The sequence below is a fragment of the Cibotium barometz genome, chromosome 61 (assembly GCF_041138505.1).
Source record: "Cibotium barometz isolate CiBa-2024 chromosome 61, ASM4113850v1, whole genome shotgun sequence".
Lineage (NCBI taxonomy): Eukaryota > Viridiplantae > Streptophyta > Polypodiopsida > Cyatheales > Cibotiaceae > Cibotium > Cibotium barometz.
In genome coordinates, this window is record NC_141106.1 from 31,000,385 (window position 1) to 31,018,961 (window position 18,577).

The following is an 18,577-nucleotide window of genomic DNA, read 5'->3' on the forward strand; positions in this document are numbered from 1 at the left end:
AATGGCCATTCCCTACTCCATGTGTGCAATCATGTGTGAAGGCCCCCTAAGATTCTCCACATGCAGGGCTTTATACTCACTAGGAAGCTTCGGATGTGGGAAAGATTAAAAGAACATGTATTCACATGTGCCTCCTAACCTACTTACTCAAATTGAGGCCTTTTCTAGCTCGCTCTTGTGCATCTTCTGTCCCAAAAAGGAGGAAGAAAGCACTCCGTGTGGAGCTTCTCAAGGTAAGGTCATCCTCCAAGAACATCCTCATCCTTTTCCCCCCCTCCCCCACCTAAACACACACACCCACCCACCTATACAATGTGAAGAGACCGATCCAAAGCACATGCCATTATTACTCTGATTATATAGCCTTATCTAGTGGACATGTATTTGGCCTTCACAGCAAGACATAATCTACAAGAAGCTGTCTAATGCTGAAATACCTTGCCTATCTTGCATCCTAATGTGGCATAACGTATCTTGGTGTGCTCACAAAGATGCCACCCCTTAGGTGCTGTACATGATAATCAGCTGGCAGCATTCATCCTCCAGATGTTTGCAACCCACTGTTGAAGTGTGGACCCAATAGGTTGCCATTCATTCGAGAGAATGGATGTAAACCTCCAAAAATTCCAAAGAGGTGCATGAAATGTGGCATCAATAAAGATCCTATGACTCTTGTCAGCCAACTCCCCTTCTGATTCTGGTGTCATCTACTGCAGAGTCAGTGTACAAAGAAGGTCAATTTTACAATCACTTTAAACCAAAAGCTCACAGTGTCCATCAAAAAACAAGAAATGAGAAGGAAAATGCACCACAAATGACGTGAAAATTTGCCACACTAAATGGAGATGGCATAGAAACATTCTTCAAATATTTGTCAAACGCTACTGCTAATAGCACACTAAGGCTGGACACACAACCTTCCCAGCCCGTGCAGAGCGAGCAGGATGGGGATGATTGCTTGCCCATCCCTGACGCAAGCAGCAAGGATGGGGCCCAGTCTAAGAACCCCAAATATCTTTCTCCATTCTAGCATCAATTTAGATACTGAACCAGAACCTCAATGAACAAAATTCGTATTGCTCAGCCTTAGTGTCACTGACATGCTTGAGAAAATAGCATCTACATAAGTAGCATAAACCGTAAACTATATTCACATAGGTTACATATATCATAGATGATACTAATGCACACAGCATAGCCTTCAAGTACTAAGCCTAGTACACACTGCAACAAAGGATATCTCACTGGTTACATATATCATAGATGATACTAATGCACACAGCCTAACCTTCAACTACCTTTTCCTTGGAGAGGCTTCTTTGGGTATGTCAAGCCAACGGGCAAGATCCTGGCTCTTCATTCATCATGTCACACCCGGCAGCAGCCTAGCCTTCGAGTACTAAGGCCAGTACACACTGTGAGACAAAGAGGATCTCACTGGATAGCAGACCGAGACAGTGAGATTGCACAACAGGATGGAGAAGTTCCGTGGCCACCCTCACAGCCGCCATCAAAACGAAATTTGGTTGATGAGTGAGTTTCAATGCTGCATTACCTTCTGAGAGTACCAGATCTCAAACAACAAAAGGAGGAGGTAAAACATACTGAGCTTAAATGTGCTGCTTAAAACAAGAGCTTGTGCCTTGATACTAAGGCTTCCTGCCAACAATGACACTGTTTGCGCCAAAAAACCAAGCAAAGCAATGAAATCATGTGGTCTTACCATCAGGGTCATGGACAAGGTGCTCTGAGATCCGGGCAAGGGACTGCAAGTTGGACTTCACGATGGTGTCTGCAAAAATCCTAGTTTCATCTCTAGTGTTCCCTTCTGGCACATCAACAACATAGGACTCTACCACAATGGTGGAAGGGCACCCATCAAGCACGTACCCATGGAGGGTAGTAATGGACTCATAGTTCTGCAGGCGGTGCTGCCCTCCAACAATCTTAAAGCTTAGCACATGCCTTTCTTCATCAAGAATTACAAGCCTTTCAGTACTACTAGCAGCAGGGAGACCAGAAACTACGCTTACCTCTCTTGTGCTGCCCACTTGGCCATCTCCTTGCATGAAGCAGCTGCGGATGAAGTGCTTGTAAGCTTGTGGGTTGTCAAACCTGCGCACTACAGACCAGACCACTTCCACAGGAGCCCTTACCCTCTGCACCACCACGGAGCAGCTCTGCTCCTGGGCTATGGTGTGTGTGTGGTAACTCGAGATCAGATCTTGCAGATGGGCAAGCTCCTCTCTGTTCAGCTGCTCTAGACCTGGTGTCACCACCTCTTCAAGCCTCTCATTCCGGGGAGCCTTTAGGTGCTCTGCTCCCCTTGGAAACCTCCAAACCTGATGCACTGCCATTTTTCTGTGCAGTGAATTGAGATGACTCAAAACAGTAATGAGATAGAACGATGAAAAGAAGGGCGCCCACTGCAGGAAATTTGCGGAAACAAGCAATCGAAAGTGCCCAATGAGGTATAGTCAGGGGCTGGAGAGTGCCCACGAGTGCCCACTTGGGCAGATCAAGTAATTGAGTGTGCCCAATAAGGTAGAATCAAGGGATGGAGAGTGCCCACCTGAGCAAGCGAGAGCCAACTGAGTATGGAGAACGCCCACTTGAGCAGACTGGCAGAGACAGGGCATGGAGCGAGCCCCAAAAGCTTTTGAGGGTGCCCAACTTGATTGAAACAAGAAGAAGGTGGTGCCCAATATACAGCAGCAAGTAGATCAACAGAGTGGCCCAAACGCCAAAACGGACAGAGAACTAGCTAGCAGACCCGCATGCAAAATTGTGCAGATATAATGCCCAATCGCTTACCGCGTTGGCGAATGCGGCAGGTATGACCCTAAGGCCTTGCTGAGCTGCTCGTATCTTTACACAAAACCCTGATCCAAGAGTGAAACCCTCTTTCATGAATGAACGATGTCTGGCCATGTCAACGTTCACACCCTGCGTTTGGTCGACCTTCACACCCTGCCTTCACCAAATACCCCCGTCCCCTCCGCCCAAAAATTCATAACCTTTTTTCCTTGTCCTGTCACGTGTTCACACACAACATATGCTCATGCTCACATCATGCCTCATGCCTCTTTTAGGGTGTTAAACGGATGAATTTTTTGACTGTGGTCGTAGGCAAGCTGGTAGAACGGTTGGGTCCCATTACGAGGACCCGGGTTCGATGCCATCGAGCTGCGCGATCGGGTACTGTGTTGTGAGCCAATGAATATACTCCACCTTCCCGCAAACATAAAAGGCATGCTTTTTTTTGGGAATATAACTGTGCTGATAAGTTCTTTTATTAAAAGGCATGATTTATCAATACTTGTTGGCAAATGATAGTGTGTTTTTGTCCCTTACAATCTAGCAATAGGTTTATGACCCTCCACTCTTTTCAAGCCCTTTATCCCATTCTTCTCTCCTCTTCTCTAAGGCTCTCCTCCCATTTTCTATATAGAATCCATATATATTCCTCCTAAAACATCCATATAGTAGGCAACCATCTAGCCCCTTCATTAATCACTTTTTAGGAAACCAATGTATGTTAGAGGAGTGTGCATAAGCAAAAATTTTCAAATTTTACCAATAGAAAAGCATATCCCAAAGGAAAGGGTTCTCGAGTCCTTAACTTGTTTCATATACATCAATCAAACCCTCACCATCACAAGACTTATTTATATAGTGCCTAATTGAATTTGTTGATTGTGGCTCTTGAGTAGTCCTATGTAAGGTAGCCTATGTGTGTGTGTGTGTGTGTGTGTGTGTGTGTGTGTGTGTGTGTGTGTGTGTGTGAGAGAGAGAGAGAGAGAGAGAGAGAGAGAGGTAGGTTTGTGGTCATACTTGTTATGAATAGCATCATTAAGTATTTTTTAGAATGCCCCCACCAAAGCAATTCATGATGTAATCTCTCATCCATTTATAGGATATATCAATTTGTGTCTGTGTGTGAAAGTGAGTGAGTGAGTGAGAGAGAGAGAGAGAGAGAGAGAGTGTGTGTGTGTGAGAGAGAGAGAGAGAGGTTGTTTACACACCTATGCCTACCCATAATAAAGGATAATTTCTAACCATGCATTCAGCTTAGACTAAAGCACATTGCCCAAACTTCTTAGATCACACTCCCTAAACTTCTTTTTATCCACCTTTTTTAAGTACTATTTGTATAAACAACTATGGAGAGCATTTTATGACAAATAGGTGGGGCCTATAAGCTATAACTACTTTTAATAGAGGAAACACACATTATTTATCATAACATTAATGTGTGCTTAACCCAATACTTTTTGTGAAATTGTGTTTCTCTATTTGTCATATATCACACAAGATTTACACTAACTTTAGAATTTGATTTTTTAAAGTTTAGGTATATCCCTTTGCTGACATGCGTTTTCATTTTTTACATATAAGTATAGACTTTAAGTTTCCTTTGCAACATAGCTAAAGTTAAAATATGAGCCAATGTCAAGACTTTCCTCGTGAAACATTAGATCTCTATTGCTTTGCTCATAGATTACGAAACTCACACATATTCACATGTCACTACCCCACCTTCTTAGCACTTTTCCATACTTTCTCTTACCTCTACTTTTGATACAACTTTCCTAATTGGCATATCTTCTCAAATCTTACCCTCATCAAGCCATATCATGCCTTTCTTCTTTTGGTACTTTTCTTCCTCAAGGGAAAAATTACCTTTCATAACCATATCATGGCCTCTTGTTGATACCAATGTTGAAATTTTTGGATTTGCACCTACCCCATCATGTGTGTGTGTGTGAGAGAGAGAGAGAGAGAGGTTGTTTACACACCTATGCCTACCCATAATAAAGGATAATTTCTAACCATGCATTCAGCTTAGACTAAAGCACATTGCCCAAACTTCTTAGATCACACTCCCTAAACTTCTTTTTATCCACCTTTTTTAAGTACTATTTGTATAAACAACTATGGAGAGCATTTTATGACAAATAGGTGGGGCCTATAAGCTATAACTACTTTTAATAGAGGAAACACACATTATTTATCATAACATTAATGTGTGCTTAACCCAATACTTTTTGTGAAATTGTGTTTCTCTATTTGTCATATATCACACAAGATTTACACTAACTTTAGAATTTGATTTTTTAAAGTTTAGGTATATCCCTTTGCTGACATGCGTTTTCATTTTTTACATATAAGTATAGACTTTAAGTTTCCTTTGCAACATAGCTAAAGTTAAAATATGAGCCAATGTCAAGACTTTCCTCGTGAAACATTAGATCTCTATTGCTTTGCTCATAGATTACGAAACTCACACATATTCACATGTCACTACCCCACCTTCTTAGCACTTTTCCATACTTTCTCTTACCTCTACTTTTGATACAACTTTCCTAATTGGCATATCTTCTCAAATCTTACCCTCATCAAGCCATATCATGCCTTTCTTCTTTTGGTACTTTTCTTCCTCAAGGGAAAAATTACCTTTCATAACCATATCATGGCCTCTTGTTGATACCAATGTTGAAATTTTTGGATTTGCACCTACCCCATCATGTCATTATCCATGTGATCCATTTCAAAAGCATTGCACTCGTGTTCCACAACATCATTACAAAGTTAAACATTTTATATCACTGTAAAAATGTGATTTTATGTACACATTATAACCGCACAATGTCATCCTACAAAAAATGATTCTATAATAGAGTTATTTGTTTCATAGCAAGGTGGTGCTAGTTTTTTGTGGGGTGGGGGTATGTTAACCTATGGCGAACATTGAGACGTATTACTTTTTACGTCATATAATTATTTTATGTATTCTGAGTCATGGGCCAGGCTTGTCGGTAGCACCACATGTAAAGGGTAAGGGGATTGGGTGATCGCCAATGAGAGGCGCACCTCGAATTTCATAAGGATAAGGGTTAGGATCGGCCGGCCATGGTTGGACGCCCATGTGTGAACGGCCAGGTCACATATAAAAGTCAAATGTAACCTAAAACCTCTCCTTCTCTAAGTGTTGAATACAAGGAGTGCTCTTGCTTCATCTTCTCCATCTCCATCTCCAGCGTGTGTGTGCGTGTGAGAGAGAGAGAGGGAGAGAGTGTGTAGCGATAGAGCATTGCGTGGCGGCACGACGGCGGCAGAGCGGCAGCGACGGCTCCTTCTTCATCGCGGCGCGAGAATCCTTCACGACGACGGTCTGAGCGATGAATGACACACCATTACTCCCTGTTTTGAGCTTGTTGGTTTCCTGGTTGTGTGCTTGCAGCCATTCATGGCTCGCACACGGTGCTTGGCAAGTCCCTATCTCCGACACGTGCAGTAAAAGCGTACATTTTTGGCACCGCTACCGGGGAATCGCCCTGCACCAAGCTCCAAATGCAGCTCGGGCTGCTGTTTGAAGTCTATTTTATCGTGCAGGAAAGGCAAAGAGAGGCGTGTTTATGTGTATGCTGTTGTTCTTCAGTCATTTTTCATTTCTGTTTTCTTCATTTTCTACACATTTCAGTTCTGTGTTAGCTGTTAGTGTGTGCGTGCGCGCGTGTAGACAGAGGGTAGAAGAGCTGCTGTGCGCTGTGCTGCTGTGTTGGCAGCAGAAGGGCCGCGGCAGCAAGCGGCCAGCCCTAGGTGCACAAGAGCTAAAACATTATCCTTAAGATTTTTTTCTAAATATATTTTTTAAGTTAAAAAAAATAAAAAAAAAATAAAAAATAAAAAAATAAATCAACCCAACCCGCATGGAAAGAAAATTTTTATTGAAAAAAAAAATAAAAAATAAAAAACCCCTAATTGACCCCGACGACCCCGGTTTCGGTCTTTTGATATATATATACATAGGAGAGTGAGCCTCCATAGCTTTCTCTTAAGTGAAAGCTTAAGGGGAGTGAAGCTCTCTATATAGTCTACCCCCAAGGAGTGGAGTGGGCATGTGGGACAAAGCCTTCACCTTTCCCCCCACAAGCACAAATAGAGTGTCTGAGAGCTCCGGATAGGTGAACACTGCGCTGTAAAGCACGCTAGGACCCCTTGAACGATACGCTCGTCTCCTTGAGCTATCACACGCCTTAGTCCAATTTCGACCATAAGTAAGGGAGTAAAAACGGGTTGAAAACAAGACAAAAACAAGTAAAAACGGGTGCGAAAAACTTGAGAAACCACTTGTGTGGGGTTTAAGGGTAGTTACCAACGCCCGTAGGATACCCACGTCACATGCATCTACGCTCTGGTCGGGTGCTAGAGTCTGAGCAACGAGAAAGCGTTTCAGTTTACGCAAGCTCACACCATCCCTCCACGTTAGCATCTTGGCCTTCAGTTGGAACGCAAGGAAGTGCAACCCAAGATCCACGAATAGTGGTGGCTAGTGACTCGTCCTCTGACTCTGAAGTCATGGAAGGGCATCCTACCCAGAACTCTGAGGAAGCAAGCCAAAACGTGCCAGTTTGGGCCCCACAACCCGGATCTAGCATGTTTAGTCGTCTAATCGAGACTTTTAGTAGAGCTACGCGCTCTGAACCTGCGAACAAGTGAAGTAAACAAAGAAGGTGGGGAAGTAGATTCGCCATTCACATCTCATGTAGACCCTGCCCTCCCAAAGAGTGTCCATGTGGATATTCTACCCACTTCATTTAATGAAGGCCCTACTGAGCTACCACCTTCTGACGCTCTTCCTAAAGTAGAGGCCCCTAGAGGTCAAACCACAAGAAGTGACATTGCGTCCACTTTGAGAGAACCTTTTGGCACGCCAAGTTTGGATGGGATATTTCTCAATGAAAATTAGGAATATGACCTACACACAGAGACTCTGACTGACCTATACACGGGTTACACATACCATGTAGGTTGGTTAGAAGTCATACGATCTACATCTAGTGCCACCAATCTAGATGAACAACAACAAATGATATGTGAAGTTATCTATCGAATTATCCAATTCGAGAGGCAGAATAGGGGAGTGAACCTAGTTTCAACTGGCCCTATGAGATTTTTGGATACGGGCAAGGCTAAACAACCAACCCTCTCGCAATTGGAGACTCCCTCGGTGAGTCTCGTAGATCCTTCGTATGTTGTTTCGCCTGGAGTCTCAATGCAGGTTGAGCCCACGAGCACTAACTTTAGCTTTCCAACTTTGGCTCAACTTTCCATTAGGGAATCCACAATGCCTACTCCGATAATGAGCATGACAGAAAATGCACCCGTTACCACTGTAGTTAGTACAACACCGCTACCTAGTGGTACAGTACCTACAACACCGCTACCTAGTGGTACAGTACCTACAACAGTGCGTACCAGTGCATATCGACCATATGTACCTATCGCTACTCATGCTCGTGTAGCTCCTACGCCTCATGTTATGCCAATGGTGTATGCTCCACGAATGCCTTATCAGAACCCTTATCCAAGAGGAGCTATGCCTAGTCACATATCATATCCTGCATCAGCTGCATACATACCAAGACCAATGCCAACTCCTGTTAACCAGGCCATCCCAGAACTGCCTCCACCAGCTATGCCTGCTCACTTAGGTGATCTAGCAGCGTTTGCTCAAACGATCGGACGATCTATTGCGGAAAACATGCGTGGCATATTTGAGAGAGAGCCTAGAAGCAAGGCGGTACAAGTTGCCAAGCTCACTCAGAACTTCAGAGGTAACGAAGATGTTAGGAAGCACATTGAAATTTTTGAACACGTGTGTGATTCCTTGAGCACAATGAGCTATATAAGTGTAAAGCCTTAGGCTTAACCTTGAGTGGAAAAGCCAGAGATTGGTATCTAACTTTAAGGGTTGAAGAGCGTACTCACTATCCCACTCTCAAGAGATTGTTCTTGAAAGAATACATACGTGAGGGTGTGCTTTGGGTGTAGCATCTCAACTCCAAAAAGCTGAACGCGAGGAAGGAGAGTCAGTATTAGTTGACTAAAGCATCTAAATTCTTGCTATACTCCCGAGAGCGCTTCAATAACAACAACCTTCTTGATAGATTCATTAGAGGATTATGCCACGAGGACATATACAATGGCCTAGTCATTAGAGGTCTTACGACGTGGGAAGCAGTCACCGCCAATGCAATCCAGTTAGAAGACAACTTGATGATTGTTGCAGGTAAAAAGGTGTCTTCGGAGACAAAGTCTGTTAGTTCGCAAGTATCTAGGCACGAGCCAATGACTGTTAAACCTATTGCCAAGGAGCCCAAGATATCCGAAATGTCTATAACTAACCTTACTAAGGCTCTCCAAGAATACTTTAGGGGTAATCGAGCTTCTCAAAATAGCCATATGAGCAACAATGGTGTTCGGTTTGCTTAGGACCACATAGCACGAGTGAATGTCCCACATTCAGAGTTAAATTCAATGGGACTTGCAATACATGTGGTAAGTATGGCCATCAATCTAAGGATTGCCTAGTACTTAAGTGTATGTTAGCAAATCAGGCACCACTAGCCTGGTCAAACACACCTTAAGTACCCGCACTAATGCCTGCACCAGTTTTCGAGCAACCGTCACAACACATAGTTCCAAGAAACCCAAATTTAGTCCAGTCTGTACTGTTACCACCGCCAGTGCTAGGACCACAACCTATGCATCTCCGAGGGTTACCCCTATAAACCAGATGGGTTGTGAGTCACATAGTGCGTGTGGGGATTATGAAGAGGATATAGACCCCATTGTTCCATATGGGATTCATACGTTTGAAATGACTCCCCACCAGTATTACATGGAGGATCATTTCGGGCAAGTCAAGCATGTATATCAAGCGGCTGCTCTCGCCACAAGAGGGCAAAACCTTAATACCTTTGCCAGGAGACCACCTCTTCAATTGTACAATTGTGGTGGACCGCATCGTGTAGCGGAGTGCCCTAATAGGCTACAGAAGATCGCTACTCAAATGCAACCAAATCAAGGGAGCACGCCGGGAATGCCGGTACTTACATGTAATTTTTGTGGCATAGATCATTTGATTGCTCAATGTCCACATAATCCAGTGCACCCAAGATTACGCCATTGAATTTGGTTGAGGTCACTAATGAGGCACTAGGAACCACACCTGTTGTACCCACAAATGTAGTCACACGATCAATGCTTCAAAATCAAAACTACATTCTTGAAGAGAGGGATACTGCATCAATTGCTCGAGCAAAGAAAAAGAAAACACGACGGAAGAGATCGCTTAATGCCACACGCTCCAAACCTAGTTCAAAGACTAATATAAGGATAGGAGACGACCCTGTGTATATGAATGATCCTGAAGATGATTCTGATTCAATAGAAACCATGGGGACCAAAGCCACTACTTTAAGGGAGGAACCCACTCGGGAGCGCAACAAAGGAGAATTAAGCAAAGACATAAATCGGGGGGAACAAAAGGAAACTCCTCCTGCCCCACAACCAAGTCAGCTAATGCCCTCTTGGCTACCCAGAGACTGACTGAGACTCTCAAAGACAAGCCACGTGGGCCAAAAACCCTCAAGAAAAAGATTGGGACTTACCCAAACCTAGTAGAGGAGATTGAACGCGTGCAACACTTAAGGGGTTTGGTGGAGGAAACACTTAAGAGAACTGGAGCCAAAACCTAGAAAAATCAAGATCCCAGACACAGTGTTTCCTACACATGTTTAGCCTCACAGGAGCCATAAACCAAACCTAGTAGAGGAGATTGAATGCGTGCAACACTTAAGGGGTTTGGTGGAGGAAACACTTAAGAGAACTGGAGCCAAAACCTAGAAAAATCAAGATCCCAGACATAGTGTTTCCTACACATGTTTAGCCTCACAGGAGCCATAAACCATTAGCTATACCTAGTATCATTTGGGAAGAAAGTGAGGATAGGACATCAGGAAGTGGACAGACACCCTTCTTGCTCGAAAGAATGTTTAGTGAGAGGGAATGCCTGACCCCATCAAAGAGGAAGTGATTCCATCTTCACCAGTCCCTAGTCAAGGGCTGATATCTCGAAAAGTACCGTTGAATGTGTCCAAACTAATGGATTTCATGTCCTCTGAAATCAAAACCACGATCATATCCAAGTTATACGGAGATCCTGAACTATTCTTATCTCTTCGGGCATTTCTCAATGGAGAACTGAAGGCGGGGTTACCACAATTTACAAATATGGATAGACTCGACACGCTTCAAGATGTGGAGGAACATTTGGATCTACAACCCAACCTAGATGAAGACCGTTGAAATACCTATTAATAAGTTGGGACATTACTTTGAAGGTGACGAATCTAATGCAACCCTCCCCATTACTACCAAGGGATTAACTCTAAAGGGAATCCTTGATGGTGGTGCTGGAGTGAGCATTGTGACTAAAAACTGCTGGGAATCTATGGGAAGACCTCACCTAGAAGTCACAAACATAGTGGGTTAAGATGGCAAATGGAACTATAGCTAAACCTGGGACCTTAAGATCAAGGTTCTGGGATACAAGGTAAGGCATACCTTCATTGTAATGGATTTCTCTAAGCATCCTATGTCATATCAAATGATCTTAGGACGTCCTTTCATGAGGGAAGCACAAATGGTACATGACTGGTCGAAAAACCATGTGTACTTACAATTCCAAGACTCTGTCATTCGAGTTGATCTTGAGAATGGTCGCGCGCATCCTTTAGGGAGCAAGGTTATCATTGATAATCGATCAAATACCACTATTCACTCAGCCCCATTAAAGTATTGCTATACATATAAAAAAGAAACCGATGATGGGAAAGATTCTCCTTATATGGATGTCCTATACCGGGCATGACTAAGTCAGATAACGTAGATTGGGTACACCTAGCGGCAACCATAGACACATGGGAAAATAGAGGCACAAGTTGGGTAACACCTGAGGGGCAAGATATGCCACCATTAGTGCCAGTAAACATGATAGGTGTTATGCACTTGACTTCTGATGGCAAGAAAGTGGCAAACTCCCTTGACACTGAAAGTAGCGAAGACTTTGACCAATGCGACTCCGAGTCTGAATCTCAAGAAGAAACTAACTCTGAGCCTGATAGGGGGTATGAATTGAATATTCACCCAAGTGTGGAAGCCACGTGCTCAAGGCCTAGGACAGTAACCTCTTGCGGTTCATCCGAGAGTCAGGGGGGCACAAGTGAAGATCGATCAAGTGAGTTTGAATCTGATATAAACAAAAATCAGAAACTAGGTAAGAAGAAGATGAGACATAAGCGACAACGCTATTGAGCTAATGTACGAGCTAGAATAAACAAAGAGAGATCCACTGGCTTAGTTATGTAGGAGCATATGACGCTCATCGGAAGTTAGTGGATAATTGGGGAGAATACCTCCAAAGTGTCATGTGGTGTAGTTCGCAACCTCATGACATCGCCCAATTAGAAATCAAAGAGAAGTCGAAACTAAGTCGTACTGCGAGAAGGCGTCAAAACCAAGAGTTAGCTTAGCAACAAAAGGAAGCGGAAATTAAAGAAAAAAGCATAGCACAACAAGAACCGGTAGACTTACGCCCCGCACTCGAGCATTTCAAATCTTTTACCATGGGGGAACGTAAAGTCGTCTACATAAAAGCCCAACGAACGCCTACCAATGGGAGTAGCGGTGTCTACGATGGCCAGACGGTAGTTAAGGAGAACTAGCAGATCCACGTGAGGAGTCTAAACCAGTTTTTATTGCTCAAGACCTCACCAAGACGGAAGAAGCTACACTTAAGATGCTTCTTAAAGAATTTAAGGACATATTTGCTTGGACATACCATGGTATGAAGGGTGTTCCATCCAATGTGGTGCAACACACAATTCCAATGATTAGCACTGCTAAACCAGTCTAGCAACGTCCCTACCCAATGAATCCTAATAAGTATGCAAAGATTGTACAAGAGGAAATTGAAAAGCTTATAAAATGAGGATTCATATATACTATTGAGCACTCAGAATGGGTTTCTCTGATAGTCATTGTACTAAAGAAGAATGGGAAACTCAGAGTGTGCGTTGATCTCAAAAAGGTTAATGCAGCCACCAGAAGAGATCATTATCCCTTGCCGTATTCGGAACATGTGCTTGAAAGAGTTGCAGGCAAGGAGGCTTATAGCTTTTTAGACGGGTACTCTGGTTATAAAATCAGATCACAATTGCAGTAGAGGACCAAGCTAAAACAGCTTTTATAACGGAGTTTGGAGTGTTTGCCTTTCACATCATGGCCTTTGGCTTAACCAATGCACCTGCAACATTCCAACGATTGATAAACACAGCCTTTAAGGAATATCTAAGGGACTTTTGTGAAGCCTTCTTAGATGATCTTTGTGTTCATTCCTCTTGGGACGAGCACTTTGATGTGTTTACGAAAAGTATTTGAAAGGTGTAGATTATATCGCATCTCATTAAATCCTTTCAAATGCCAATTCTGGGTTAAACACGAAGTTATTATAGGGCATTTAGTGTCCAAAAATGGGATTTCCACCGACGAAAGTAAAATCAAGGTCATTCTGGAATTGCCCCCACCCACCAACTATAAGGGAGTTCAGCGCTTTATGGGCCATGTTGGTTATTATCGAAGGTTTATTTTATTCTTCGCCAAGATAGCTCGACCATTGTACAAGCTTCTCATCGAGTTTATTTGGACCGAAGATTGTGACCATGCATATGAGTTATTAAAGAAGGCCCTGGCAGACAAGTGCTCCAATCTTGCGAATGCCTAACTGGGATTTAATCTTCCATGTGCATATTGATGCATCAAACTTTGCTATTGGGTGTGCTACTGGGTGTGTACTAACTCAACCTGGAGAACATAAACTAGACTACCCCATTAGCTTTGCCAGTTGATCGCCAGTTGAACGATGCTGAAATTAACTACACCATTATGGAGTGAAAAGGGTTGGCAATGATATATGCAGTAAAGAAATTTCGTTATTACCTTCTTGCCACCAAGTTTGTTTTCTATGTGGATCATCAAGCATTGTTGTATCTGGTGAACAAACCATGCTCCACAAGAAGAATCACACGATGATTGTTGATTCTTCTTGAGTTTGATTTCACTGTTGTTGTGAGACCTGGCAAAAAACATGTCATGGCTGATCATTTGTCTCGCATACCTAATGGTGAAGCTCCTACGGGAGTTGATGATGACTTACCTGACACTTCCTTGTTCATGGTGGAGACAATGCCTGAATAGAGTGAGAAGATTGTTAACTTCTTGGTTAATGGTTTTCCACCCAAAGAGCTTCGTAAAGATCTAGCTCGAAAGCTGATCAAGGAATACGAACCCTATTGCCTAATGGCCGTGACTCTTTATAAAAGAGGAAAGGATGACGTTCTTAGGCGTTGTGCTCGAGAGAATGAGTATCTATATATTTTGCAAGGGCACATGGGCGTAGCCGGTGGTCACTTTTCAGGAGACTTAACTGCGTGAAAGATATTGCAATCAGGGTATTGGTGGCCCACTATGTTCCAAGATGCATCACTTTTTGTGAAGGGTTGTGATAAATGCCAATGCTACAAGAAACCCCAACGAAAAGATCAGATGCCCCTACATCCAATTAAAGTAAACTAACCATTTGAAAAGTGGGGTTTAGACTTTGTAGGTCCAATTAGCCCAGCGGCCTGTAACACACAATCTCGCTATATTATTGTGGGGCCACTGACTATGTGACCAAATGGGTTGAAGCGAAAGCAACATGAAAGGCAGATGCAAGGACAACGGCCTAGTTCCTCTTTGAAAATATAATCACACGCTTCGGTTGTCCTTTTGAACTTGTGAGCGATAATGGTACACACTTTATAAATGAAGTGATTAAGGAGCTCACAACAAATTTCATGATATCCCATTATAAATCTACTCCTTATTATTATCCGCAAGCAAATGGCCAAGCCGAGAGTACCAACAAGACCTTAATCTCTATTCTGAAGACAAAGACAGTTGAGGCTCATCGCACGGATTGGGATCTAAAGCTTACGTCAACTTTATGGGCCTATCGTACTGCGTACAAAGTGGCTATTAATTGCACACCATTCAAGATGGCTAAGATGGTATATGGCCAAGAAGCAGTCATGCCGTGGGAATTTGTCATGCCGTGGGAATTTGTCATTCCTAGTCTTCGTGTTGCTACTCAAGAGGGCTGGGATGGTAATCCCTTAGTAGAGCGTTTGTATATCCTTGAGCGGTTAGACGAAGAAAGACAATTGGCGATGTACAATGTCCTTGTAGAGAAGGATAGAAGGAAGAAATGGTTTGATTGCCACCTGAAAAACAAGGACATCAAAGTTGGGGATAAAGTTCTGATGTATGGAGTGCGTAACGAAAAGAAGAAGCTAAAATATGCTGGTAAGGGACCATACAGAGTATGTGAAATTACCCCGCAAGGTACCATCCGAGTGGAGACTCTCGACGGAGTTGAAACCATTGGATTCCTCAATAGGAGTAAATTCAAAAGATACTATGACCCCCTAAGCCAAGAGGAATTACATGCAATCCATCAAAAGAAGGTAGCTAAAGAACAGGCTGAGCTTAAGAAGATACAAGCGAGAGTTGAAGCTAAAGAACGTCAGCAGCGTGTTAGGCACCCAACTTGGGGATTACGCAAGCATTTTTTGAGGAGGCAGAGGAGGAATCACTAGAATCTGACCGCCTCTACGATACCCAATTGAGCTATAGAGTCCTTATGGGAAGGTGCTATATAATGCATTATTGGATACGGGAGCTCAACACAATTTGCTGTCATATGGAGTGTGGTGTCAACTTGGAAAACCACCCTTATCCAACAGTACCATCCAAGTTAAGGGTATCAAATAAGAAGAAAACCATTGTCTCGGGAATTCTGCACACTCCTGTTGCCTATGACAAGTGGACTGTGGTTCAAAGCTTTTTGGTTATGCCTGCTGGTACCATGGAGGGAACTGTAAACTTAGGGCGCAAATGGATGTTAGCCACCAAGTGCAATATTGATTGGGCAACCAGGCGAGTTACAACGCAAGAACCAGCTCTCAGGGTCTCGCACCTAAGCCATCAACTCTGGACAAAACGCTAGATAAGGAAAAATCACAAAGTCAAGTGGCTACACCATCTTTGATTGTTTGCCACCCCTCTAATGCTTCAACGCCAAGAGTGGAGACAGGTAGTGTGGCCCCCAAGGCTTCGCTTACTTTACCGAAGAGTACATACCAATGGGTCCCAAAAGCTTCGTTAACGGCTACCTCTACTGCTCAATCTCGTTCAGACAAGAAGCCTTGTAGTAGGAAAGCAGCTACCCGCCCTAGAAAAGGCAAGGTAACATCACGTTGGATTCCTAAAATATTATTAGCAGCCCAAGGGTACTACGAAGGGGAATGACCAAATTTGGGTCCCTAAACATAAGCTGAATTCCTCTGCATCGCTTGTAAAATCTTGTAAGCCAAATGTTGTCACCCCAACGATAATTCAAGATCATGGTAAGGGAAAGGTAACGGAGTACTCCACACCACTTCTTCCAGAGCTAGTTTGGATTCCCAAATGATATCAATCGATACCACCTAGCTCAGGAAGGGGGGACTCACAGGAAGCTTCTAGCTCCTCATGCCATTCACACATTGATATAGAAGTTTCTGCACGCTCTACACCTACCCTTGTCAATACCCACCAAGAAACCAATGAGTCTACGTCTCCCCTTGTAAATGTATCATCGGAAGCCATATCCTCCGTTCGTTCATGGGAGCGCACACTACCATCTGTGCAACTTGATGTGGCCACAAGGGTCATAAAAAGCTATCTGCCCACATCACCACCTATAACCCACTGTTGGACAAATTGGTTCCAAGGGGCTACAACATCATTGCAAAAAAAATGATCTACCCAAGGAAGGGGGGAGCATGTACTCACGTTCGACATTCTATTGCTTCCTCCCTAACCTTCTCCCCTGACCATGTAACTTCCAAATTCGAGGGAATGTATATATATAGCTTCATACACAAAAAAGAAAAGAAAAGAAATTTTTTTTAAAAAAAAGTAAAAAGAGCAAGAGCACATTAAGAGAGAGTTATCCACACACAATTAGAAACAAGATTGACCTGTCTTCATGAACCTACTGATGCTATTGTGTTTGCAGATATGATAGATGCACAAGCATCACACACTTCATCCACTCCCACCTTTGGTGAGAGGTATCATCTGTACCTTTCTCAGATATTTCACATGTGCTATCCTATTCTTAAATTTGTGGCGCAATTGTTGTTGAGGAGGTAGGTACAGCTTCATCTTGGTGAGAGGTATCATCTCTACCTTTCTCAGATATTTCACATGTGCTATCCTATTCTTAAATTTGTGGCGCAATTGTTGTTGAGGAGGTAGGTACAGCTTCATCTTGGTTACCATTGGTGGGGACCAAACATGCAAGCTCGTGTGTATGTGTTTTCTGCACGAGAGGGGTTGGGTAGCTTGTTTGGTGTTGCTTGGGCCTCCATTCTTGTCAAACTTTAGGTGAAGCTTTCGGAGTCAGAGTTGGTGGTGAAGGTTTCTTTATGTTATTGGATGTTGGCAACCATATGATGGGATTGCCATCATAATACCCTTGTTGTTGAAGCACATTCACAGGCACCCATCTTTGAGATGAACATTGGAAGTTAATGGTTGATGCCTTTGAGGCTTCTTTCTTTGAGCAGTCTTGGGGCTCTTCTTGATATGCTTGGGAAACCAAGCTTTAGTATTACCTTGGTAGTACCCTTGAGCATGTAGTTGTTGAGTTGTTGGAGTTCTTTGAGAAACTCGCTTAGTCTTTTGTGGATGACGTTGTGGAGTACTTTTATTCTTCTGTGGCCTTTAAGTTTCGCATTGAGGAACAGGCTTTGATCGTCAAGGTACCCAAAGTGGATTTGCACCTTCGTAGTAGCATTGAGCTACAAGTAGCTGCTTTTTCACCCACATTTTGATACCATTAAGATACCTTGATCTTGGCTCTCATGGTGGAGTTTTCTTTTTGGCTGAAGCAGAAGGTTTGGGACCTTCCTTCACATTGGTTGGCACTGACGCTATAGGTTTGAGACTCATGGGCGTTGTTGATGATGATGAGGCTTGAGTCTCGTGCGGAGTGGCTCTTTTGAGCATGCAGCCTTCTCCCTTAGTGAAGTTAGTTGATGAAGAGGCATTGGCTCCACGGCTTTTCCTTTGAGGTCCTGTTTAGAGATAGATGGTTACGCTTGGGGGACTTCTTCAAGAATAGCTGCTGATTGTGAGGTTTTGGCATTGGACTTTGGTGGTGAGGATGGAGTTGAAGGGGTAGATGCTTTGTCAGAGTTGGTCATTGATGTAGATGGTAGGTCTTTCTGTGTAGAGGGACTTGCGAGGAAGAGACTTGTAGCTTTTTGCATTCAGCATCATAGAAATCCATTAGGGTTGGATACTCTTCCTTGCAGTATGGTATTGTCAACTTTGTGTTGTTGACCATCATGACCCTATCTTTAGGAAGGCATAGTGGTGCTCGGGCATCAATAGTCCATTTATGCCCCAAGATCAAATCTGCTTCCAACACTTACTCAACCCACAAAATACTTACACGTAAGGTGGTTAGTTGCAATATACATTGTATGTTTAAAGTACCCCAAACATGGCATGTTGATGTCTTTTATGAATGGAATTTTCTTTAGATGAGCGGTTAGTGTTGGTTGATTTAACAAAT

At 43.2% G+C, this 18,577-nt stretch overlaps 1 protein-coding gene and 2 pseudogenes across 2 annotated transcripts; 2 read left to right on the plus strand and 1 right to left on the minus strand.

Annotated features, from left to right (window-relative positions):
* Nucleotides 1-360: 360 nt before the first annotated feature.
* LOC147604748 (abscisic acid receptor PYL12-like) lies at nucleotides 361-2,957 on the minus strand. Of its 2 annotated transcripts, XM_086794704.1 has the most exons (3): nucleotides 2,573-2,957; nucleotides 2,034-2,350; nucleotides 361-710 (listed from the first exon to the last, which is right to left on the minus strand). In XM_086794704.1, the coding sequence occupies exons 1-3, from the start codon at nucleotides 2,637-2,639 to the stop codon at nucleotides 708-710; spliced, it is 387 nt and encodes a 128-aa protein (XP_086650830.1). In that variant the 5' UTR covers nucleotides 2,640-2,957; the 3' UTR covers nucleotides 361-707. The 2 variants fall into 2 exon arrangements, with proteins under 2 accessions (XP_086650830.1, XP_086650829.1); XM_086794703.1 differs by lacking the exon at nucleotides 361-710 and having other exon boundaries at nucleotides 1,058-2,350; nucleotides 2,573-2,947.
* A 4,228-nt stretch (nucleotides 2,958-7,185) lies between these two features.
* Nucleotides 7,186-15,958, plus strand: LOC147604749 (uncharacterized; annotated as a pseudogene).
* Nucleotides 15,959-16,094: 136 nt separating this feature from the next.
* On the plus strand, nucleotides 16,095-16,753 carry LOC147604750 (uncharacterized; annotated as a pseudogene).
* The last annotated feature ends 1,824 nt before the right edge of the window (nucleotides 16,754-18,577 follow it).

Coding starts and splice junctions, on each gene's coding strand:
- LOC147604748 (XM_086794703.1), bottom strand. CDS start 2,639: ATGCCCTGTCTCTGCCAGTCTGCTCAAGTGGGCGTTCTCCATACTCAG. Junction 2,351..2,572: donor GTTGGCTCTCGCTTGCTCAG/GTGGGCACTCTC, acceptor GAAAAATGGCAG/TGCATCAGGTTTGGAGGTTT.